This window comes from Grampus griseus (assembly GCF_964374135.1).
Source record: "Grampus griseus genome assembly, chromosome: 5".
Lineage (NCBI taxonomy): Eukaryota > Metazoa > Chordata > Mammalia > Artiodactyla > Delphinidae > Grampus > Grampus griseus.
In genome coordinates, this window is record NC_138998.1 from 139,887,308 (window position 1) to 139,912,730 (window position 25,423).

The 25,423-nt window shown below is 58.4% G+C and overlaps 1 protein-coding gene across 1 annotated transcript in view; it reads right to left on the reverse strand.

Annotated features, from left to right (window-relative positions):
* Positions 1-224: 224 nt before the first annotated feature.
* Positions 225-25,423, reverse strand: part of PRDM15 (PR/SET domain 15) — a 41,576-nt gene continuing 16,377 nt past the window's right edge. Inside the window, 16 exon segments of the mRNA XM_082655420.1 lie at positions 225-963; positions 1,777-1,986; positions 3,760-3,840; positions 7,522-7,697; positions 8,070-8,153; positions 9,716-9,847; positions 12,484-12,603; positions 12,858-12,937; positions 13,827-13,990; positions 14,719-14,853; positions 15,456-15,587; positions 17,897-17,994; positions 20,124-20,291; positions 24,331-24,365; positions 24,367-24,388; positions 25,207-25,294. Of these exon segments, the coding sequence (XP_082511546.1) occupies positions 493-963; positions 1,777-1,986; positions 3,760-3,840; positions 7,522-7,697; positions 8,070-8,153; positions 9,716-9,847; positions 12,484-12,603; positions 12,858-12,937; positions 13,827-13,990; positions 14,719-14,853; positions 15,456-15,587; positions 17,897-17,994; positions 20,124-20,291; positions 24,331-24,365; positions 24,367-24,388; positions 25,207-25,294 (2,196 nt within the window). The 3' untranslated portion in view covers positions 225-492.

Here is a 25,423-nt window from a genome sequence, read left to right on the forward strand (position 1 = left end):
TTCGACTCAACTCAAATTTCAAAGAGAGTCAACGTGACTTGAACTCCTATCTGCTCGTTAGCAAAAACGTGCAGGAGCCACAGGAGAAAACCGGCTACGTTTCCACACAGTAGCGGAGCCCTAAAGGGAAACATGAAACACGCCACTTACATCCCTGGTGACATACGGGTCTTACCACGCTGCTCCTCCCTGGGTTTCCTTTTCCCAAACCCTGCGCCCATCCGCGTTCCGGGGGGGAAGCCTGGGGGCCTGGCCTTGCCGCGCAGAGCACATGGGGCCTCAGGGGGATCTGCTCGGGGTCACTTGTGAGCTCAGCTGACAGACTGCGATGGCTGTTGGTGAATTTGGAGATGACGCTGCAAAAGCTACGCCAACCTTCCTGATGCTGCAACGTGCGGTGTTTTTTTGTTTGGTATCCAGCAAACAAATCTCAAATAAAAACAGAACCGGACCGCCTGCCCGTGGTTCTCCCCCAGGTCCCCGCAGGGTGACTCAGTAGCTGTACATCTGCGGCTGCTGCTCGGCCGGCACCGGGGGCTGGGCGGCCTGCGGGGCGGGGGCCGGGGCCGGCAGCACGTCTGTCTGGGGCACCGCCCGCCAGGTGAGCGGAGGCTGCTCGCCGAGCTGGCTCCCCAGGGGCGTGATGGAGTTGACCAGGGTGGTCAGGTTGATGAAGTGGGCCACCGACTGCGGATTCGAGGCTTCCGGCTGGGGGTGGATCTGGAGGTCGTTCTGGCGGTTGTGCAGCATGGCAGAGCCGCTGACAGTGTCAAAGGTCACGGTCAGGATGGAGTTGTCCAGCTGCAGCTGGCGCTCCGGGGTGGTCAGGTGCCCGACGGCCACCGGCTGGAGGTTGGTAAACTGAGTCCCGGCCGCGGTGGTGATGGGGGTCACGGTGATGTTGGTCAGGCCGACGGAGCTCGACGGGGTGGTCACATGGGGGTCGCCCAGCGTCACCACCACCTGGAAGAGTCACGCACAACATGGGACCGTTAGTTCCTGCAGAACTGAGAACATGAGCAGCTTCCTGTGCTGTACTTTGTCACGGAGGCCATCTCGTGACGCTGGAATCATCACACCCCTGGCCCAAAGGAAGGAGTTAAAACACCTGCTGCTGAGAGATTAAACCAAGTTCATTTTTCCTGGAAAAAGAATTCTAGTGAAAGAGAGAAACAAGATACAGACACCGTCACCGAGGCCATCAGCTGGAACTGAAAATCAAAGGGTTTCCGTAGCTAGGAAAAAAAACAGAAGAAAGTAATGAGAAAAACAGAGCACATTCTTCACTGTCTCTTAACTTCTGTGAAGTGATGATGGTAACTGGAAATCCCAACTGTAAAGGTCAGAAGGGCAGTGAACCAGTGTGCAGTGCCGGAGCTAATAAATGAAAAAGCAAGCCATGCTCCTCCCCACAGACAGGGCTGCAACGCAGGAACGTCTGCAACCAGGGCGACCAGCGCCAGTCAGGGGAGGGGAGTGGCGTCCGACGCACGCCGACCAGGAGCTGGGGGCCTCGAAACCCCAGCGGGGAAGCCTTGGTTAAAAGCAGCAGGCTGGCCGGCCACACGCCCTGGCATGCAGAGTCGGGCCTTGCCTGACTGGCCGGCATGCTCAGGCCATTGAGAACCTCCCCAAACTAGACGCAGCCCCGTTCCCAACCCGGGAGGATGGCGGTGACTTCTGGGTCTAAGCTGGGAAACGGGGCACGTGCTGGCCACGGCCAGAGTCCAGGCCCCCCACGCCCGGGGCCCCCAGCCCTGCACGGGGGGCGGCGACCTGCTGGATGCTCTGCACGGCGGAGCTGGTCTCGTCCCCGACGCCGCCCGAGAACGTGGCCTCCTTCTCCGAGAACTCGCTGAAGGTGGCCTCCTCGGGCCCCGTGGCCCCGGCCTCGTCCTCTGGCTTCTGCTTCCTCTTGTGAGTCCTCCTGGCGGCTTTCACGTGCTTCCCTTCCGCCAGATCCTCCTGCCCCAGGCTCAGCTCAGGCTGCAGGAAGAGAAGGCGTGACAACAGCGGGTCAACGGGCCGTGGCCCCGAAGCGGCCAGCGCGGCCCAGCCCTGTTCCTGGACACCAGGTGACCAGGCTTGTCTGCTAACTTGCACTTCTAAGGACGGGGGCAAGTTCCTGTTGGTTTCAGTTGCTTTTCTTTCAGGTGAAGGATTTTAGATACCAGTCATATTTTTAAAAGCCACATTTTGTGCTGAAATAGAAACATCTCTAAAAGCAGATGTTTTGAGCCACTGTTTCAGCCCTGTTGAGCTCAGTCTGAGACTGAAAAATGCTTTCACATCAGGACTCTCATCCCCTGGCTGAAACAGATTCACTGCAGACACAATCTTCGATCAAAATGAGGCTGACCGCAAGAACTGTGCAGTCACCTTTTCTGGGGACAGCAAACAGGGCCCGGCGGTAATGGCGACCCCAGACGGGTGCCCTGCACACGTCTTCTTGAGCTGCTAAGTGTGGCCTGTTTTCCGACCTACAGCTGGGCTGGCCCAGCATCACGGAGGCCGCTGAGTCACGGTGGCCAGCAAGGCTCTCCTCCCTCCTGGTCCTTGGTGCCATGCATGAGACTTGCTCCCACCCAGCGGCAGGCAGACCCTGAGGAGGGGTTGCCCCGGCCAGGGTGGGCGTGGTCCTGGCCCTCCGGGGCTGCTGAGGCGTGGGGCACGGCGGTTCAGTACAACCCGGCCGCTGAGCGCCGCGCCCAAAGCTCCGTTGCAAAACACAGAGGTAGAAACGTGATTTTAAAATAACCGAGAGCATGACACGTTTCCTTTAAAAGAAGAGAAGCTGGGCTTCCCTGGTGGCGCAGTGGTTGAGAGTCCGCCTGCCGATGCAGGGGACGCGGGTTCGTTCCCCGGTCCGGGAGGATCCCACATGCCGCGGAGCGGCTGGGCCGCTGAGCCATGGCCGCTGAGCCTGCGTGTCTGGAGCCTGTGCTCCGCAACGGGAGAGGCCACAACAGTGAGAGGCCCGTGCACCACAAAAAAAATAAATAAAATAAAATAAGAGAAGCTCTTTATATAAAGGTACTGACTAAAAATTCCTTTTAAAAGTAAGTTCACCTAATACGTTGAAAGTTATTTTGCTTCTAATAATCTAATCGTGCTAATAAGCTTTTCTGGAAACACCTGTGATGCTTAAGTTTAAGGGTCAGCGTGGCTGGGCTCGGGCGCCCGGCTGGGTGGCTGAACACCAGTCTAGAGGCTGCCGTGAAGGGATCTTTCAGATGTGATTAACGCTGACATCGGTGGGTACTGAGTCATGCAGAGCGCCCTCTGCAATGCGGGTGGGCCTCGTCCCATCGGGCGAAGGCCTCGAGAGGAAAGCCTGAAGCTCCCAGAGGAAGCGGGAACTCTGTCTCCAGATGGACCCCGGGCACAGCATCAACTCCTCCTGGGTCTCCAGCCTCCGGCCCGTCCTGAAAGCTCTGGACTTGCCAGCTCCACACTCGTGGGCACCAAGTCCTTAAAATAAACCTAATTCTCTCTGTACACACGTACGCACGTGTACACACGCTCTCTACCGACTGTGACTTAAGAAACCATCTATTCTCTAAAAGGAGATATGTCAGGATTCAGAAAACTGAAATTCTAGAAACTTTTACAGAAACTAAAAGGCTCCTGGGGTGACGACCAACCAATAAAGCAGAGGCAAACGAGCGTCAAACGTGGGGTTTTTCCCAAAGGCTGCTCAGGACACCTGCCGGGGCCCCTCGGCTGAGACGTCCCGGGCCCCGCGTGCGCCGGGCTCACCTGGACGATACCGATGGAGGAGGCGTCGATGGTGGTGGTCTCGGGGAGGTGGTCCAGGTCGTCGATCCTCACGGCCAGGACCTAGGAGTGACCACAGGGCGGTGAGCCCGGGACACCACGCCCGAAGGCTGAGGCTCAGGTCAGGCGGGACCCAGACACGCGCCGACAGGCAGCCACCCTCAAAGGCGCCCACGCCCTCACGGGCCCTGCTCGGGTCTTGAAAACCTGGATTCCACAGTCCCGTCCGGGCTCTCCTTCCCTCCTCCCAGGCCCCCTCTCTTCAAGATTCCGCTGTGCTCTCACACACGGGGGTGTTACCTCGCCCCGTCCGTGTGTCACCGCACTGCCCACCGCTCGAGGGTGGAAACTATTCCTTCCCTCTTAGTTTAGTGAAAACACTAACATGCACAGTGCACAGTGCATAGTGCATTCTCACTCAGTCTTGTTCTTTCAAACCCAGAGCGGAGCGGGATAAGATACAGGAATCCTGTTCTACAAGGAACCATCGAGAATGAGACATTTACACTGTACACACGTGACTTTTCCACCTGAAAAGTAGAGAAGTCCGGGTAGTTTCATTGGTCATTTCTGATGAAGTGCACCTGTGAGCCGCACCGCCGGTCCCCAGCACGCAGACCCTTACGCCACGACACACGCCCGGGGTCCACCCGGTCTTCCCTGAACCTGACCCGCACACCTGCTGACACCAGCTGTACCGTGACTGCGATCACTTAAGTGAACAAATCACAGGTGGGGCGACGGACCCTGAGCGCAGAGAGAACGGAATCCCTGGGAGGGAGGTGTGGAAACGGGCAGTTGCTGAAGAAGGGAAGCACTGTGCAAAGACTACACGAGAGCAGGGAGACCAGGAAAGTGTCTGCACGGGCTCTTCAGCCCAATGGCTCTGCAAGCATCTCTACATTCTTGGTCAAAAAAAATTAAGAACAAAATTATAGGCTATACATAGCGGGTGTGGCTCATTTAAGCAGAATGACGGGGAGCTGCATTTCTGGACTTAGGTTCCAACACCAGGGCTGGGCGTTCTCTGAAAGGACGGGCAGCAAGGAGGTCGTGGTCATGTGTGTTGCAACGTAAATGCTGACGTGGCGCTGAGGACCCAAGTGTGACTGTGATGCCGCAAAGCTTAGTCACAGCGGCCAGATGCCACCGTCCTCTCCCACCCTCAGCATCAGCACCTCCACCGCTGTCACCACCGTCACTGTCACCCCACCTCCATCACTGTCACCACCACCATCACCTCCACCACCTCACTGTCACCACCACCTCCATCATCAACGACGACATCATCAGCGTCCTAGTCACACGGTCTGGAAGCTCATGCCACGAAGAACAACCACAGAAGCATCTGCTGGCTTCGCTCTTATTCGGAGAGAAGACCACGCATGCCAAGTACTGTGTGTGTTTGAATTTTTTTGAATGTAACGTTCACTCAAAGCAGAGGGAAAGACCATACCTTGAAGTGATAAAATCGCATCAATTCTGAAAGGTCTCCAATGTGTGAAAGCAGTTTACGCTGAACACCTTAGCCAGCCTCCACGGGACACCTGCCCCCGAGTCTGTGCCCAGCACTGCGTGGCCCCCTGCCCCGCACCCCTGCACAGCCGGGCCCCAGGGTGGCACCCACACGGCAGCAGAGCCCTCCCTCGGCCTCACTCCGTCTCTTCCTCTCTGTCTGACTTGTCTGTGTCCTACCCACCCCCCGTCTCCCACCCTAGACGGTCGGTCCAGGAGGACGGGGCGCACCCTGTCCGGCCGGTCACCAGTGCTCATTCCTGCAGGCACTTAACTGTATCTGTTTGAGCAACACAGAAGGAGATGACAGAGAAACATCAGAGGATCAACGGGGGAAGAGGCTGAAGGCTTCAGAGACAAAAGGGACTGAGAACAGAGCCCCGACAGGGGAGCCCTCCGTGAGCTGGAGTCCCCTCCGGAGCGCTGTGCCGCCGGCATGGTGGCCGCACAGAGGGGCTGGCTAGGAAGCGACCGTCAACCAGACGGAAGCGTCTGCCGAGCTGCTCCGCGCCCGCAAGGCCTCCCGCACCCAGCAACGTGCATCACACAACCCGTCTGCAAAAACTGCTGTGCGCGCTGTTAGCACGTGTAGCTACAAACACCCACACGTCACCGAGAAATCACTCCCACACGTCACGAGCCCCCGGGGGAGCCTGCAGCGCTGGCCCTGGGCCCCGAGGCCTGGAGGGCGCTGTCTGCCGACACTGGGCAGCGGGTGGATGCTGACACTTTGGGCTCCTGCTCTCCCAACTTTGTTTTTCTAGGTGGAAACGCTAGCTGGCCACTAGGTGGAAAAGGCCAGGAGTGAGGACAGCGAAGCAGGTGGAGCCCCAGCTCCTCGGGGTCCCCAGAGCTCAGGGTCAAGGCGACGCAGAAAAAGACGCACTTGCCACCCAAACGAGGCAGAGGGTGCTTGTACAATTGCGAAAGTAACCCACGTTCACTAGAGTAAATTACTTAAAACGGAGAACAAGCGAAGAAATAACCAAAACTTCAACGCCAGGGGAAGACCACCGTGTAACGTTGTCGTCCTTTCTCGTTTCGCCCACCCCACTTATATTACATACGTGAGTATCCCATAAACACACACAACGTGAATGACATAGTGTATACACACGCGGTACACGCACGGCGTGTACGGCTTTCTTACAGCAAACACTCCCGCTTTCACTCAGGGTTCTCTGCAAACACGTCACATTCAGGCACATCACTGAACTACCACTAACTTAATCACGTTCCTCTTGCAGGACGTTGAGGGGTCCAAGTAGTCATTTATATAAAACACTGGAGGGATGGTCACGCTACCCCCCAGGAGGACACGCCACGGCCGGGCGCCCGGCTCACGCCCGCCGCACAGGCATTTTGAATCTAAGAACCTCCTCTAATTCAACGGAGGAAGGATCGCACCTCTACTGTTAAAGGCCTTCTCCTGTGTCTTAACCACAGGTGTTAGCTTTCATGAATCTCCGTGGACACACTGGGTTCTTTGTGTTCTACTCATGGAATCCATATTACCTTTAACGTTAACAGTTTCTATCTGTTAACGGTAGTAATATCTTACCACATTTTTTCCGTTTTCCCTTTGACCTACAGAAGTTCTAAATGTTATGCCGCTTAGTCAAATCGTTTGTTCGAGACTCCTCTCACCGCTTTTGCGCTTAGAAAGTTTCCACCCTTCAGTGATATAGCTATTTTCCCGTACTTTCTTCTAGCTTTGTTTTTCAGTTTACTTCTTTTTAAAAAGCATTAAATTCTTCAGTGCGCTGGACCTGCCTTTAGAACCAGCCCACGGGTGAGCCAGGGTCTATCTGCCTCAATACAGCTTCTCCCCATCGGTCCCCAGGGCCACCTTCTAATCAGCCCCTAACACCACATGGAGGCTCCCGTCCTGAATCTTTTTTAGTTGCCCAAAGGGAGGAAAGGGGGAGGGGTCAGGGTCGTACTCCCGTCTCGCTGTAATTCCAGCGAGAATGTAATTTATAACCTCAGCAAAAAACACGTTCCAGGCTCTTCTGTTCACTCACTCGTTCAGCGCCGTCGGCACGCAGGCGGAGGGGAGTTGCCAGGCCCGGCCCCGCCTGGAGGAACCACGGGCCTGCGTGGGGGCAGGGATGGTGAGCCAGCGCGGCGGGGTCTCTGGGCAGGAGCCGCCACCGGGCAGAGGGCAGAGGGGCCGGGCCTGCGCGGGGAGGCGGGGGGAGGCAGGCAGGGTCGCCCGCCCAGGCTCACCTCGGGGTGCTTGCGCCGCATGTGTCTGCTCATGGAAGCCCTGGTGGACACCTTGGTCCCGCACAGCTGGCAGCTCTGGGCCTCTACCTTGTCGTGGGTGAGCTGCACGTGCTTCTGCAGCATGTACTCGGTGACGTACTTCTTGTCGCACACGGAGCACGTCCACTGCTTGCCCACTTCCCACACGCACGGGGCAGAAGAGAAAGCACGGGTGGTGAGCGGGGTCAGCCTCTGCACGTGCGCCCAGGGTCGCCGGCCGGGTCACCCACCCGGTGGTCAGGCCGCGGGACAGGCAGCGCGGCCTCCTCCCCTCCTGGAGCCCAGTAGCTACTCCAATATCCGAAAATTCAAGTTTCGGACAATGTCCGAAAATTTTGATGGGCTGAGGTTTTGGGGGCAAGGGGCCATCGTTAAGGCAGAACAGCACCAAAACATCTGAAAAGGTCTACCAACAGCATCACAGCCATGCCATCCCCACCGCGCACGCTCCGATGGCCTCAGCGGAGCCCGCGGCGGGCGGGCGGCCGGTCCCCAGGTGCCCCGCTTACCCGTGTGGATGAGCTTGTGCGTCTCCATCGTGTTTCTCTCGCTGAAAGTTTTTCCGCACAGTTCGCACATGAAATCTTTAATCCCTGCAGAAAAAGGCACACTTAATTTCACGTTTCACGAGTGTTTTAACTACACACAGAAGCTGTCTCGTCCTTGACACATTTCTGCTTTTGCAGAAGCTGCACGGGAGGTAAATTACCAGGAGAGAGCAGACAGTAAGTGTTCATTCCCACACGCGACCGGCACACTGTGGCTTGAAAGCTACCCTATGGCTGGCACCCAGGCGAGCTCCTTCCGCAGAAGGGGTGACAAGGACAGTTTCAGCCCGAGGCCCTCAGACTGCCACAGTCTCAGCAGAATCTGATTCAATGAGCTTACTCTGCACAGCTCGCGACCAGGGAAGGCAGGGCCACGTTTATGACACGTTTAAGGCTTCCGCCCGCTTCACTCCAGTCCTGAGTGTTCAGATCAGTCACTCGGTCTGGGGTGACCACCTTGCCTGCCTGCAACCCGGCCAGGAAGCATCCAGGCATCGATCGCACTGTTTCTCTCCCCAAACTGACAAGAAAGTGGTCCTTAGAACGCCTTTTAAATAAAGGTTTCCCCCCAAGTGGAAAACTAGGTAAGTGATTTTCAGGGTCCACTCATCTTGGACTTATCTTGGCCCTGTATTCGGCGAACCCCTCGTATGCTCACTGTGGCTTTTGGAGGCCAGAGGCCACTACAGCCCAGCAGGTGCAGTGTTGTGAGACCCGAGAGGTGGTGCAGGACTCAGTCCTGGGGGAGAACGCTTCCCAGAAAAGGGGAAGTGAAACGGATGAGTTTCCCCAGGAAGAGAAGGGCAGCACACTTTTGTGAAAGCCCAGTGCCCTGGGGGCTGGCACTCCAGGGGGACCCAAAGCAGACCTGCGTGGTGGCCTGGACAGCCCTGGGGGCAGTGAGAGAGGTGGGCGCACAGGTGAGCTGGGCCAGGCAGTGGCAGGACTCAGGTGCGTTTTAGGGAGAACACGGAACCAACCAGAGGCTCCTACCAGAAACTTGAGACACAACTCCATCACCCAGGGATAACCGTCTCTCACTCCGCTGTCGATCTTAATCCTCTTATACACACACGTTCATCCACACACAAATGTTTTATAAGACAATGAACTCATTTGTTGTAGAGGCTGGTTTCTCTCCCACTGGACCACGAACGTCTGCGTAACTCAACATACGATTCCATCACTTGCAGGGGTGCACCCTCCCTCATGGTGAACACACCATAATTTAGCCACTGCCCTACTGATGGACACACCCAGACGACAGGATGACCGGCGTGTACACACGCCCCGGGCCCTCGTCTGATGGTTTCTCCCTCACACGCTCCTGCAGGGCGACGGCTGAGTGGGTGGGAAGGCGTTGAGGACAGCTAGCCGGGCGGTAACCCGAGCTCCGTGAGGGCGCACAAGGATGGAGGGCGCTTGCAGGGACCGGGAGCTTCTGAGAAACCGGCCACCTAAGCAACCCACCTCCGAGAGCTCGGTCAGGAAGCCCGGGGCGTGCTGGGGGCTAAAGGCCGCGAGGGGCAGCGGCGGCGCTCCCCGAGCTGCGCCCGCACCGCTGGCCTGGTCCCTCCGCGAGGGCGCCGCGGCCGGGGCTGACTCACCCGTGTGCCGCTTGTAGTGCTTGAGCATGTTGACCTTCTGCGCGAACTTGCGGTGGCACTCCCTGCACTCGTACTCCTTGATGCCCTTGTGCAGTTTCATGTGGTGGCGCAGCGCGTGCTTGGTCTTCATGCCTGCGGACGGAGCGCGGCGGCTCTTCGGGGGCCCCAGCCCTGCCACGGGCCCCAGCCCTGCCACAGACCCCAGCGGCGCACGCGCCCCGCCCCTCGCCCCGGCCCACACAGGTCGGGGTGACAGCAAGGAGGGACAGGGCGCGGGGGCTCGTCTCCAAGGGCCCCCTCCACCCGCCGTGAGGCGGGCCCTGTGTCCTCGGAGGCCACTTCCAGGCAGCCCGTCTCGGCGGGCGCCCGCCCAGCCTGCACGGTCAGCGCTCCCAGCAACAGGAGCTGCGGGTGGCCGTGCGCATCTAACCACTGTGACGCAACTGACTCAGCTGGTAGGCGGCTCCAAGCCTCCTGAAGTCCAATGTTGATCTTGGTGATGTAAGTGTTCATTACGATTAGATACTTAAAGGTCCAAACACAGACTTTCCATCTACCTTCAGGTTAATGTAACAAAGTCAACACTGGCAGAAAGGAGCGAAACGTGCTAAAACCTCCCTAGCTCAGGCGCTGAAGAAGGAAAGACCCTGGTGTAGAGTTTGAATCAGTGGTGGGGGGTCTTAGGCCAGGAGACCCACCAGGCGGGCAGTGCTGGACAGGAAGGGGGGCTGCAGGGCCTGTGGGCAAAGGGCGCCTGGGGGGCGGCCTTCGCATCTCATGGTGCGTGAAGTGTTTTGAACAAATCTTCCTGTGTACCCTCGGCTACTAGTGCTATACGTGGAAACCCACCAGGCAGGGCACAGGGGTCTCTGCTGCCAGGTGATGGGACTCTCACTACCTCTACAGCCTCCCATTTGAATAGGACCCGGTCAGGTCCAGAACTTGGGGGGAAAATGTAAAGTACTGACAATAAGAAGGGCGTTTCCTGCAACATCACTTGGAATGATAAAAGACTGCACAGCAAAAACCCCTGAAGATACAAATGAAAGGGTCTGGTTGTAGGAATCCACAGGATGGAATCCTGTCAAGGTTTTGAGGGGAAAATTAGGGCCATATTTGCCTGATATGAAAAGGTTACCACGATGGATACGGAAGTAAATAAAAAGTAAGGGATGGAAAGAACAGGTAAGCACAAGCATCTGCTTGTATGTGCCAGTGATCATAATATCAAAGTAAAATGACCACTGATAGTTTAGGATTATGGAAAATAAATACGGTAACCCAAGTGTTAACACCTGCATTATATTTAAAGTATTCAGAAGTCATGAAAGAAATCATGAAACTAAACATTAAATACACTTCAGATATAAAAATGTATATAACACAAGATGTGCCACGGACCTCAGCGCCCACCCTGGGCGCCCCTCCCTGACCTGCCAGGGCTCACTGAACAACACTCAGGTCTCAGGGGTGGCTGCCCCCTGCCCAGCTGGGTGGACGGCCCACCACACCTGTCTACCTACAACCTTCCCACCTCTAACTGGCTCTAGCTCTGTGGGAAAGGGGCTGGACTTGCTGCAGCAAAGACGGGGGCTGCAGCTGGAGCTCCAGCCAGCAGGGCCAGTGCTGACATGCGTGGAAACTTCTAGAAATGTCGGTGCACAACAATCAAATGCTGCTTTTGAAGGGTATAACTGAGGTCCGAGGTGGGAATAACTTTACTTTGCATATCCATTTGTGTCAAAAAAATTTTTTTCTTGGTTTTTGGCCTGGGTTACTTTTTCAATAAAACAATCTACACGCTGCACACAGTTACTCTGGAGAACAGACAAGAAACTGTCACCTGTGCAGAGAGGGACTGGGGGCCAGGGGTGGGGGACTGTGCACTTTCTGCTTTTCTCTGCAGTTCTTTTAGCCTTCTGCGTGTAATCTTATTTTATGAGTCTAACGGGTTTATCCAGTGAGTGGAATTACGGGGCATTTGTGTTTTCTTCGTACTTTCCTAAAAATCACATAAAGGAAGAAAGTAAAAACTTGATGGAATATTAAATTTTTTAAAAGACCCTCACAGCAAGGCAGATGAACTTGACCAGTCCCATATCTGAAGGAGGGCGGCACTGCCGCTCTCCACCACACAGAACACTGGCGGCCACTTGAAAGCACCAAAGATCTGCTGCCCCAAGTCTTCCTGACAGTTCTGGTTTGTTTTCAAACAGAAATGAGTTAAAATTTTACCATGGACTGCGATTACCTTTTTTCCCCTCATTCTACTTACTGATGTGGGAGATTTTATTAATGGACTTATTATCATTTAACTCATTTCACCTGAGTCAAATAACGGTCACAGTCATCACTGATAACAGTACTCACTGTGCACAGCTGGTCCTAGTTAGTGGTTCCAGTCGGCAGTGCGGATTTTGCACCTACACTCAGGCCACATGAGGACCCTCAGATTATTCTGTACTTCACAGAGTTCTGTGTTGCACTCTTTCCCTACTTTTAAAACGATTTGCTTGTGCTTTGATTTCACCCCATCTCCCTGCCTTTGGACGGCTTTATTTTTCTCGCTGATCTCTTCGGGTCTTACCTTTCTTGAGTAAATGACTCGGGTCTGGGCGACCCCCCCCCCCCCGCCGTGTGGCCTGGCCGCCCCTCCTGCCTGACGGCCATGTCCCCCCTACCTCCATGCACCCGCTCTCGCCTTCGCCCCTCCCTCCCCCTCCCCCCACACTGAGCACACAGCCCGGGTCCCCCCCACCTGCCCTCACCTTTCCCACACTCTGCGCACAGGTACTCTCGTATGTTGTCATGCACGCGCATGTGCTCCTTCAGCATGTCCTTCCTGGCAAAGGACTTCCCACACTGCTCGCAGGCGTGGCTTTTCACACCTACAGACAAACAGGTCAGACTTTCACAGCAGGAGATCCGCACCCACGGTCACCGCGTGACGGCAGTGACGGGAGAAGTGCGGCCCCACGCCTGCAGTTGGAGCAGTGCCCGCTGAGCCCTCCTTCCCCGGTCTCCGCGGGGACCCAGAGGGGGGAGCGGTGGCAAAGACGGACAGAGAAGCGCCGGCAGGGAGGCAAGATGACCGCTGGGCAGGATGCAGCCCGGGCCCCTGTGTCCTCCCAGGCACGGCTACCTGTGTGGATAAGTTTGTGCCGCTCCAAGTTTCCGATGCTGTTGAAGATACGCCCGCAGATCTCACATGGGTGGATGTACCTGAAACCAGGCACAGGCTCAGGACGCCCCGCACAGCCTCCCGGGGCCGTCAGCGGCCGAGTGCACCTGCCTGAGCGCCTCTATCGGCAGGTGGGGCATAAAAGGTGCTGGGCGGGGGACAAGGGACCCAGAGACTTCAGCCTCCATCTGGGCTGAATCGTCCCCCCCAAAATTCACACGTTGGTGTCCTGATTCCCAGCACTGCAGAACGCGACGGTGCTTGGAGATGGGGGTCGTCACAGAGGGGCTAAGTTAAAATTGAGGTCCTCACGACAGGCCCGAATCCAGCATGACTGGTGCCCTTATAAACAGGGACACAGAGACACGCACTGAGGGAAGACCACGAGGACACAGGGAGAAGATGGCATCCACACGCCAAGGAGAGAGCCTGGGACAGATGCTCCCTCACGGTCACAGGAGGAAGCACATCTGCTGCATCTAGAACGTCCGGCCTTCAGCACTGAGATAATACATTTCTGCTGTTCGAGCGGCCCAGTCGGCAGCCCGAGCAGACTACTCGGCTCTAAGCAGGGCTGTTGCCTGACTTGCTTGGACACACAGCGCTGATTACGGGCTGTAGCCAGAAGCGGGACTGACATTCACGACACCTAATTACTGCGGGGCAAAGGGGCTCTGGTCGTATGGAGGCAGGGCTGCAACGTGGCCCACTGTGCCGGGGGTCTGGGAAGGCGTGCAACCTGGGAGACGCCTGAGGACCCACGAAGGAGCGAGGCCAGTGCCTCCCCCAGACCCGCCCAGGGCCCCCGAAGGAGGGAGAACTTGCTCTACGCTCCAGACGGCTGATTTGGGCACCTGCCTCTCTGCAAGGAAGCCAGCCCTCCCTCCGCACCACCCTAGACCAGGGAGCCCCTGCCCGGGGGGGCCTCACTTCTGCACGTTGGGGTCAGGCAGGTTCTCGCGGTGGATGACCATGTGGGCGTGGTAGGTGGCCTTCAGGGCGAAGCGCCGATGGCAGGTGCTGCAGCCGTAGCCCTTCTCCTTGTGCACCTCCATGATGTGCTTCAGGTACTCCTTCCCGCGGCCGAAGGTGAGCTGTGGACACGCACACTGCTCTCGTGAGCACGCAGCCCGGATCCCCGCGGCCAACGCTGCGCTGCCGCCACCCAGGCGCCCTGGACGCCGGAGAGAGCCCGCTTCCCAGCAGGAGAGGGGGGACTCCCGAGAGCAGGGCCAGCGGTGGGCAAAATCATGAAGCGGGGGGAGCACAGGAAGCAGACTCCGGTCCTCCTGGACCTGCCGGCAGGTCCCGCGCCCCCCACCCCCCCCAGCCAGCTTCCAGAACGCCCCTCCTCTCCGCCCACCTGACCCCATCTCTCCCCCAAGCCTGAAGGCCCTGACAGGTGCACGTTCAGGTGCTGTGCCGAGCCCACGGGTGCGAACGCCCAGGGAGAACGCAGGGACCTGCTCGGCCGTGGTGAACCACAGCTCCCAGAGCAGTGAAGCCGTACAGCAAAACTGCTGAAAACTCACCGCACCCCCAGCCTCTAAGCAAGGGTCCCTGCCGTGTGGGGGGCAGGCGGAGGACAGAGGAGCCCTGGCCTGCACCCACCTTCGTGGACACGGATCCCCACCGGTCAGCCACACAGGCACGTGTGGACCACACTGATTCTGAGACAGTGGTCCCCTGATGGCGGTGAGACCCGTATCCAACATCCCTGAGATGCGACAAGACCTGGGGCGCCTTCCGGGACATCTGTGAGGTGCCCCCCCAATGCCAGAGCCCTGCAGCCCCAGGGCCGGAAGGCTGCAGGTCCAGTTACCTGACACCTTTTGCAGCTGTACTTGTGAGGCTCCGAGTCTGCGCTCTCGTCGGAAGTACCATCGTTTTCTTCCGAGGAGATCCCGATCTTGCCGATGAACTCCTCCCTCTGCTGGTCGTCCATCAGCGCGATGTCCTGGCAAACAGTCACCGCGTCCAATTTCTGACACGCTTGGCGCGAGCTTTAACCGGGGATTTGTAGGCCGGATGCAGAAACCGTGCCCTTGGGTCACCTGGGACACCCCACCCCCTGACGGTGGGGCCATCAGGCTTTGCTCACGTCCAGGCGACTGTGAACGCCAGGGCTGGAGCTGCTGGGAACAGTCACCGAGCTGGGATGCGCCTGGAGGGCGTGCTCTGCGTCCTCACGTCCTCACGTGGGCCTCGTCACCACCGACCCCTCCCTCCTTTTCCCTGGATCGGCACTTCTTCCCCCGCCCAACCCCGCAGCCATGACCCCGAATCCTCACTCCTCTCCCCACCACACCCACAAGCTCCCGTCTCACGTTCCTCAAAGGCAGGGAGGGAAGCAAATGCCCCCCGTCCCCTCGACCCTCATTCTTCTCCCGGGAGGTGCCTAGCACGGAGGGGTTTTAACGCGAGCCCAGCAGGTGGGCTTCAGGAGACGCGGCAAGAAGACTCCAGAGAGCTCACCGGAAGAGCGGCAAGGTGGCCACGCTGACCACGAGGGCCGGCCCCGCCCCCCCGTGCAGCCCGGGAAGGGGGACACTAGCCCACCTTGAAGTGGACGTGGATGTGATCCCGGAGCACGTCCACGCGGAAGAACCTGCGCCCGCAGATCTCACAGGTGTACTTCTTGTCGCCGTGCGTCAGCAGGTGTTTGTTCATGTTGCTCCTGCAGGAGAACACCTGTGGGGAGGAGAGCCGGCTCGGAGAAGCCTGGGACCGTGCGTGCCCGGCCCACGGGGAGGCCATAAGTGGGCACAAAAACGCAGCTTCCCTCCAGGGTTTGAGCTGCAGCAACTCCTCAGTGTTGGAGACACAAATAGTCACGTGGTGCTAGAATCCTGACCGTCTGACCGTTTAAATTGGTGCTTACATTATAGTACAGAATTAACCGTTGTCTAGTCTTCACCATAAACAGTATTCTGCTCAATTTCGTTCAGCTCACTTAAATATTTCACTAGGATGGGGCCTACCAAGAAGGCTGTCACAGAAACAGCTGCAGTTTTCCGAAAGCGGATGTCAAGAGTTATGTCCTCAGTGGGTGTTCCGTATTTCATGCACAACTCACACCGCCTCCCCCAGTTTCTCAGCGCTTCCTGTCTAAAGTGATGAGTGTGGAGACTCGGTCATTCACCTAGTACTCATCCACTGGGTGTCCCCTCTGCTGCCCACAGGCCAGGTGCAGCTGTGCGTCCACCAGCAGAGCTCAGTGGACAAAACCAGCAGCAGAGATGACCCCCAGGGCCCGCACTGATCTGAGAGAACGGCCTGCGCCCCAGTGGCCGAGTGACCTGGAGAGCAGGCCTCCTTAGAGCTCAGCCCGACCACGCGTGGTCTCAGGAAGAGAACACTCCATGAACGAAAGGGACACGGTTCACGGGGAACAGAGGCTAATGCCTTCACGGACACTGCTTTTCAAGATCTGCAGGTGACTTGCGGCCAACAGCCCTGAGACCACAGCCCAGGCAGGCTGGGCGGGAAAAGGAGTCAGCAGGGCAGGAAGATGGGCCTCCAGGGAGGGATGGAGGTTGCAGGTGTCCCCCGGCATCTGTGTTCTCCAGGCAGATGGGGCTGGAGACGGGATACTTGGAAGCAATGAAGAATTCAGTTCTAGAGACATTCAGGCTCTGGTCATCTGCTCTCTTGCTGTGGAGGAAGGAGCTCAGCCTTGTCTCCCATCGGCCAGGATTTTCCACTAGTGCCACCCCGGCACGAACACTCCATCTCCAGCACCCCGAGCCATGTGCCACTGAGAGACCTTTCGCCTCTTGCCTGGCCCCTCCGTGAGTGTTCAGTGAACATTTCACAGAATAAAAGGTGTCTGAACGTCAGTCACACGGCTGGCTGGTTTCACGTACACCATCTCCCAGGGACATGGAAGGGACACGGTGCCACCACTCCTCAGAGCCGGTGGTCAGTGGGCAGAATGAGTGGGACACGTGAACACGGGGCAGCCTCCACCCACCCCTGCCTGGGAGCGGCCCGGCCTGGCCACCCGGGCTCAGGCGTGTGTTCCGTTACCCCAGCTCCACTCCCGCCTCCAGCCCCCAAACCCACACTAAGTCAGAGCCCCAGCGTGGAGCCCACAGGCCACGCTACCCTGCAGACCTGTTGCTTTGTGGTTTGAAAAAAAATCAGGAAATTTCCCATAAAAACACGGGTTTCTGTGTTCTCTTGAAAAGGTCAAAAGATCCGGCAATGCTGCCACGTGCCAGCTGGCTGGGCCGAGTCACAGCTGGCCGTGCACCGGGCCTTCACTTCCGGTGGCTGCTGTCACTCCAGGACCACGTGGCTCACGTGGGCTGCGCGTGGCTGAGAACCTGGGAGAGCCGAGTCACGGGAGGTGAGCCTAAGGGAACGAGCAACCGCCCCTCCAGCCGAGACCAGGCGTTTGTGCGCAAAGACCACCGCCATCTCACGTGGTGCGCTGACGTGGCCTGGATGGCCGCGCCCGGACAGGGTTCCCTGTGCAGGGCTGACGCGGCCCGGGGCTGCTCGGACGGGGAGTGTACTCCGGACGTTTAGGGCCTGCTGAGGAGTCAATGCCCTCTGACGGCCAGCCCGACACCCCGGACAGATCTGCTCGCTCGGGGCACTGGCATCCGTGGACTGGGCACAGAGCATGCGGCTGTGGCTCCGTCAGTCTCTCACCGGGAAATGCTGCGGGGGGACCAGTGCTGGCCAGGAAAATAAACCCGGACGTCCCGTCTCCGCCAGAGGCATGTGGCTCGGGGCGCTGGAGGTGGAGTGTTCGTGCCGGGGTGGCACTAGTGGAAAATCGTGGCCGAAGGGAGACAAGGCTGAGCTCCTTCCTCCACAGCAGGAGAGCAGATGACCAGAGCACCAAGTGAGGGGACGCCGCGGCTCGGGACACCAAGTACCCACGCGACCTTAACCTTCCCCCGCCCCCGCCACACGCAGTGCATAGAGCTCTGAGCCTTCCCATAAGAAAAGGTGAGCTGTGTCCGGGCCCCGGCCCCAGCCTGCGTTACCTTGCCGCACACCGGGCACCCCGAAGGCTCCTTCCTGTAGCGCACCAGGTTCTCGGCACCACCGGCCTCCGCGTCTTCCCTCTTCACCCGCCGCACTCCTGAAACGCCCCGCCCCCCGGCCGAGAGAGTCAGTACACAGGAGACCTTCCCGCATCAGCCAGGGTCACCTCCAGCTGATGGAGGACAGGGCTGCCCACGGGTGGGACAAAGGAGCGAGCGGGTCACTCGTCCATGACGCACCGGCGCTCCGACACGCGACCCGGGAGGGAGGGCAGGCGGCCCGCACCACCGACTCCGGAGCCCGGGCCGCACCTGAAACTTGGCAATCCAAGGGCAGCAAGTGTCCTGAGCTTTCCACGCAGGAGTCAGAATGAGCTACTGGTCAGGGAGGTATCTGTGCTCAGGGACGGGGGTTCTCAGAGGCGTCTGTGCGTAGGAGGGCATTCTTATTAAAAAGGTGCTAACTTCATCCTTCAGAGTAAATCAGCCCAGTAAGGATCAAGGTAAAAAGCCAGAAAATAATAAATTTCTATGGTTTTAAGGCAAAAGTGATCATAATTGGGATCAAAACAGACTTAGAAGTTCTCAGGAAACAGGGAATCTCTGAATAAAAGAAAGAGAGAAGTTCCTTCCCACGGTCTCTCTCTACACCACTGACCCGTCCTTCTGGGACATTCCTGCACAGCTGGGCTCAAGAACGGCCAGCTCGCTGGCCTGGAGACAAGTACGTGACTCCCCAGAAAGCCCCCAGCGGCGTAAAGCACACAGGTCTGTACTGGGCGTGGATTACGCTTCAGTGTAGAGGGAAAAACCATGGAACGGCCACACAGCATTCGCTCATTCCCGAGGAAAATGATCTGAGTGCGTCAGCTGTAAAATGTTGTAAGATAAAGTTGTAAGATGCAACCCACGTATCTGTCGATCAGGAAACACCTGACTTCCGGCAGTAATGGCGGCACTTACGGGCCCGCCTGGGGCTTTATCATCAGGGTCCAGTTCAACCAGCCCAGCAGGTCGGCACAATGGCCATCCCCACAACACAGGTGAGGACACTGAGGCCCAGCAGCATGACCAAGGCCACCCGGCCACTAAGTGGACACCAGGCGCTAAGTGCAGCACTGGATCACAGAGGGAAGGGGGTGGAGCTTATGAACCCACGTGAAGAAGGGCCAGGTAAAAAGGCAGAGTGCAAAGGTGACGCAGGACGTGACCTGACTCCAGGCTTGTTTTAAAAGCCACGAAGACACGTGTACACGCACAGCTGCATGCAATGGTCAGACTTCACGTACAACTTCGTTTTCTGACCTTTTCCCCCCGACAAGCGTATACTTCATTTTCAATTCTTTGTAAAACGATTTTTTTTTCAAACTTTTATAACAAGGTGCTCTGGTCAGTGCGTGCTTCTTACAGAGGCTGGTCAGCAAGAGGGCAGTGGGTTTTAGGGTAAAAAACTAAAATGTCAAGATCACTAAAACTAAAATGCTATTTTGAAAGAGGGTCTGTCTGAGCAGAGGGTCTTTGAGAAAGCCTCCCAGGTAGGGTAGGTGCTCAGGACACACCTGTGGCCCAAGGTCCCGGTCTCTCTCTTCTCTCAGGGCCCCTGCCTTCCCCTGCACAGCTCAGGGTCTGCCCTGTGGGGTCGCCCGCACCCCCACCTCATCCCTCACTGTGCTGCCTCCCACCTTCCCCCCCATTAGCGACCCCACTGAAGTCCATCTTTCTCCTGCGCTGGCCTCTCGTAAACCCACCACACGACAGGCAGCCCTCAGGCACCCCAAGCCCACCGCAAATGGCGAGGGTCATCGGGGGTCCCTGGGGAAACAGGAACAAGGGCAGAATCACTCACGGCCCCAAACAGCCTCCGCCTGAAACGTTCCGTCCCACGCACACGGCTGAGAGTGCACCACACCCCGTGTGACATTTCATACACTGCTTTCCTCCTACTTTCGTATGGAAAGCATTTTCTCACAATATTAAGCTCTCTGAAAACAAAAAGATTTTGGTGACTGATAAAATTCAGTCCTACAAAGAGTCTGGTTTTCCTAACTTTCCCGCTGCGGAGCGTTTGGGGCGTTTCCAACCGTTCCCACTCGCACGTGATGCTCTAATCCCCCATCAGGACCTCTGGATGCCTGAGCCAATTCCCGTCAGGTGGTGCCTCGCCAACAGGCGCCCACAGAGACGGGGCCAGCGTGAGCCCCGCCCCCTCCCCGGCAGGCGCATTCACCTTCCAGGTGCCTCCTCTGGTGGTCCAGCATGACGTCCTTGCGGTAGAACATTTTGTTGCAGACTTCACAGGCAAACTTCTTGTCCCCATGCTTCTTCTTGTGCTTGGAAAGGTTGCTGTTGGTGGAGAAGAATCTGAAACACATCTCACATTGGAACGTCTTATCATCTGTCGAGGAAGCAGGGAAACACACAGCAACTTTTAGGTACATGACACCGACTACAGGCTCAACATCATGGCCGTGGGACCGGCAACGAGGCACAGGAGGAGGGTGGGGCCAGGAAACAGCACCACCTGAGCCGACGAAGCCCCCTGCCAAGCCAGGCCTGAGCAGCGTGCAGAGCAAACAGGTAGCTCACCTCCTTCCTCCCTGGCGCCACAAGCCTCCCACAGCATCTGGGGACTCGTGGCAAGGAAAGCGGCTGGACCACAGCTGTCCTTGGCCCTCACCCCCTCAGCCAACCTGACCGCGGCGCCGGCCCCTCCTTCCCGCAGCGTCAGATGAGCGGCCTCCTGCCCCGCCCCACCGCTCCTCCGAAGTCCACCCATCGCCTGCCCCTCCCCTCCCACGTGCCCTCCACAGGCTCCTCCCCCATCGCACAAAGACATCCCCAATGTCTCCCACCTGTAAACAAAACCGTCTGGTCCCTAGGTCACCTTTGGGAGAAGTGCACCCACCCCCAGCAAACACCCCCTCCCCACACTGAAGCCTTCAGAGATACCCACAGCCCGGTGTCCCTCCCCAGTCCCTCCCCAAAGGTGGCCAGACTGCCCCACCAGGGCCTCGGACAGGCCCCACCTGCTCTCTCCCTCCAGGTGCCCAAGGCAGACCCTGGGGTGTCCTGTCCCCTCCCCCCAGGCCCGGGGGGTCTGCCCCCCATGAGCACAAGCACAGGGGCCATCAGGGCATCTGCCCCGCCCCGCACCTCTCCAGCTGTCTGCCTTGGCCCCAGCCACCCGGCCTCCACCCCTGGTTTAGGGGGTCTCGGGGCCTTGGTTAGCGCTCTCCACTCAGACTTGTCCTCTGCCCTCAACCCCACCACGCCCACCCTGCTCCTGCCAGGACACGTTAACTGCCCACGGGTCCGTCACCTACGCCAGCCCCGAAAGTCAGCCCTCACTGCCCACGGCCGTCCTGCAGCACCGGGAACACCGTCCCGTGTCACCTGAGCGGGTGGGCATGACAGCGTGCGTCCCCCTCCAGAGCGAGGGCCTGAGGTCACACCGTGTCACCCTCATTTCTGGGCTTTTGGCTAAAGCCCACTGACTTCCCATAGTCAGCAAATGTTTGCTGAATGCGCCAATCCCGGAGGCCGGAGCCAAGTTTCGTTTTCTACAGTGACTGATCGCGGTCCTCACTCTGCTGCACAGCGGACTCCCATGTCCGGGAATCGCAGCCTGGGCGCTGCTGACACTCTGGCCGGATCGCTGCGGGAGGCTGTCCTGTGCCCTGTACGTTGGGCAGCATCCCCCGGGCAGCTGTTCCAACCGAACCGGCTTCAGACTCTGCCCAGCGTCCCCGGGGACTCAGGCCTCAGCAGTTTAACTTCTGCCAGGTGGACCCCGATGTGCAGCCCGAGGTGGAGGCCCCGGGGTATCCACACTCCCCTGTACACGCGTTTGTGTGTGTGTGGTACCTGTGCTTATCATGCAGGCATTTCCATGCTGATTTTAGTGGTTACATAATTTTCCACCCAGTTCATACATCGTAATTTACTCCATCTTTTTTTTTTTTTGCGGTACGCGGGCCTCTCACTGTTGTGGCCTCTCCCGCTGCGGAGCACAGGCTCCGGACGCGCAGGCTCAGCGGCCATGGCTCACGGGCCTAGCCACTCCGCGGCATGTGGGATCTTCCCGGACCGGGGCACGAACCCGCGTCCCCTGCATCGGCAGGCGGACTCTCAACGACTGCGCCACCAGGGAAGCCCTACTTCATCATTTCTGATATTGTAGGTAATGTAATGATGCTCTTCCTACTAGATGTCCTCGGCATGGATCCTTAGGAATGAGACCACCAGAGATGAGGGCATCGGCCATCCTGCTCTGCTCATCAGAGATGAAGGGCCGCGCCTTACAGGGCCGTTCCATGGGATCACTGGACACCCCGCCCACTCTGGGCCTGCTAAACCACACAGGTAAGCCTCCCTCCTGGGCAGGTGGCCCACACGCCCAGGAACCCGACAGCCGTGGAAGGTGCAGCGCGGCCCTTGGACTTTCGCTTCTTCTCTCTAACGGGTCGAGTCCCTCCCAGCGTATGGAGAGGACCCACCTCTAACCATCCCCAACAGCTCCGGTGTGGCCTTCGCCGGGTGACAGCAGAGCTGGAGCAGCTGTCTGGGCCAGGCTGTCACCACGGTGGCTTTTCCTGCCATGGCGTCCACATGTCACCAGTTCAGGAATCCAGGCAGGTGCTGGACGACAACCTTCTCGCCCCTCCCCGCCATAATCCCTGCTGCCCTCGAGGCCTACACTCATGTTTTAGCAAAATGCAGTAACTGAGAACAAACACCTGTTATGTGGTGGATGGTCAGGCCTCTCAGCATGGCTGTGCCCCGCTCTGTCTGCCCCCTGCCCAGCCAGTGCCCGCCTCACCTCTACACGCTCCCCTGTACTGCTCGCCCCCTGCCCCAGCTGGTGACTGTCTAATCCTCAGGCCAGAAGGCTCTGCCTTTCTGCTAGTTCATTAAAGGGAGACACCTGCCCTGCTGGTGGTCCTTGACCTGAGGGGAGGGGAGGGGTGTGCCCCAGCCGCTGGTTTCCCTGGTAACTGATGAGCCAACCTGATGTCAGTTGCCCCTATAAGGGCAGCCTCCTTCTCCCCTGAGGGGGGAAGATCTCTGCCTGACATGTGCTGCCTGCCCTCTGCACGTGGCGGGGTGCGGCTTCAGGACCTTTGTTTCGGACGTGTAAGGTTCCCCCGTCCAATAAACCATTGATGTCTCTGTCGCTGTCTCTGGGCTCTTTCTTTGGTCTCGAGGTTGGGCAGCTCCAAGGCTTGCAGGCCTGGGGGTGCAGCCCAACACGTGGGCTCCGGTGGAGGAGGGGGCACAGGGTCACCCGGAGGCGGGACAGGGGATTTCCAGGGAGACCCTGTCTTGCCTGAGGGCCTAGACATGAGCCTCTGCTCTCCTCCAGCTCCCTCAGGAAGGTCGAGGGCAGACGAGGGCCACCTCACACCCAGGACAGGCCCTGCTGACTGAAAGCTTGAGAAAAAGCCCAGCAGACCCATCATTTCAAACCTCACACAAATCCCTGACTTCAATGGTCTACGGAAGACACATTCTCCTAACGTGAACACTATTATAAGAAAGTACAACAGCCTGCAAATAATATATTACACAAATGACCTCAGCTCCCAGGTTTATCCTTTGTCTTCCATCCAAAACTTCTGACCTTTGAAATTGTGGAGAAACTGCATTTCAATTCATTGCTGCTCTGTTAACTTCTATATAACGAAGACAGACAAACGTCTGGTTTAACAGAACTTTTTGCTGACATGTAGCAACTGCTGCTTTGACTTAGTACCTTCTGTTTCATTTGTGTCCAGAGAAATAAAGATAAAAAGAAGAGAACTTCTCTGCCTCAGCCTCCAGCGGGCCTCAGCAAACACCCGGGCCGGGACAGGGGCATCACCCTCCGCTCTGATGCCCACCCACTGAGCTCGTGCAGAACCGAGCGTGGCCTCGTGGAGCGCCATCCTGCCCGGCGATAAGCACAGCTCGAGGGTCCTCTGACTGATACGGCATCAAGACTGGTGGATTTTCCCCGGGTTTTGGGAACACCTGGGCTGCGGAATGCAGGTGGTGTAGCCCCTGGAAGCGCACCCGGAAGCTTCCAAGGCCACTTCATGCCGTGACTGATGCGGGGCAGCTGGAGCTCAGGTGAGACAAGACTCACCTGCCACTCAGAAAAGCCCCGCCCTGGGAGCGAGGCTCTGTGGACGGAGGAAACCAGCCGCAGTTTCCAACAGGAGCCCTCAAAGCGGAACAAGCAGATGAACCAAATGAAGGGACACTGCAGAGGCTGCAGGAGCGGGTGCTGGCCACCGGCAGGGAGGGGCAGTGGCGATTTAGGTGACGGGGTAAGGGTGCCCTGAGATGCGGGCCGGCCCCCCGGCACCCTAACGAGAACCAGCACAGAGATACAGAGTGACCGGTGACACACACAGAGGGCTCGACAGGAAGGGGGTTCGGAATCAAAGGTTAACCTGGCAGGTCTCTAAGCCGACTGCCACTGGTACCCACCCCCCAGGTGTGCGACGATGCCTAGAAGAGGGGGCCGAAAAGACGACAGCGACCCTCCGCCAACCCCATCCTCCCTGGGTGGGAACGCAGCCGCCCGCCTTCCCCCACGGGGCACAGGGCAAAGAGCCGCGGGGACAGGACACGGGCCTCCCCTGCCGGCTGGGCTCCTGCACAGCCGTCCCCTGGCCGTCCACGGGGATTTACACATCGCGTACACTAGCCAGCTGCACGCTCGGCCAGACACGGGGCCTGAGACCCTCGGCCAGGCCCAGAGACCCGTCCCGGCCGCCGGCTGGCCCAAGCACGCCGGCTTCAGCTGCACGCAAGCAGACGAGGGTCCGTGTCACGAGTGGGGACTGGGGACAGCGGCAGGCTCAGCGGAGGCCGGTGTGTGCGAGGGAGCAGCAAGGCCCTCACCTGGACCCAGGCGGGGTCCTCGGAGGGAGGGGAGCGGATGGCTGAGGAAGCTCCTGCCGAGAGCAAGGCGGAAGCCCAGCCCTCCAGCCGCGACCCCATCTCTTCAAGGACTTCTCACCGGGTCCCAGAGCAACCCTACCACTCACCATCCTCGGCGACGACGAAACCCCCCTGCTTCACCACGGGCTCAACCGTGGGCCATATGTGGCTGCTTCGGAGGAATAACAGGATGTGAAATAAATCCCCTTTTAAAGGGAAAGTTTCGGTCTCTTGAGAGTAAGTAACAGCTGCTTGAAGCACCCCGAACGGAGGGGAACGTTACAGGTGAGGACACCTGTTAAATCCACCTTCACCCTCTGCCGGAACACCTGGTCCCCACCCCGCCAGGTACCCGCGCCTCAGCGCCGGGCGGGGCCCCTCACCTGTCCGGCAGTTGTGAAACTCCAGCGCGCTCTGGATGCGGAAGGTCTTCTCGCAGGTGCCGCACCGGTACCTGTACTCGCTGTCGACCTGGTGGGGCGGGGCGGGAAGCGGGGGCAGCTGGGACGCGCCCCCTCAGGGAGCGGGCCCTTCCCCCCGCTACCCTCCTGCCCAGCGTAGAGCGTGAGCCCTGTCTGGCCGTGCCCCTGCCCTGAAAGG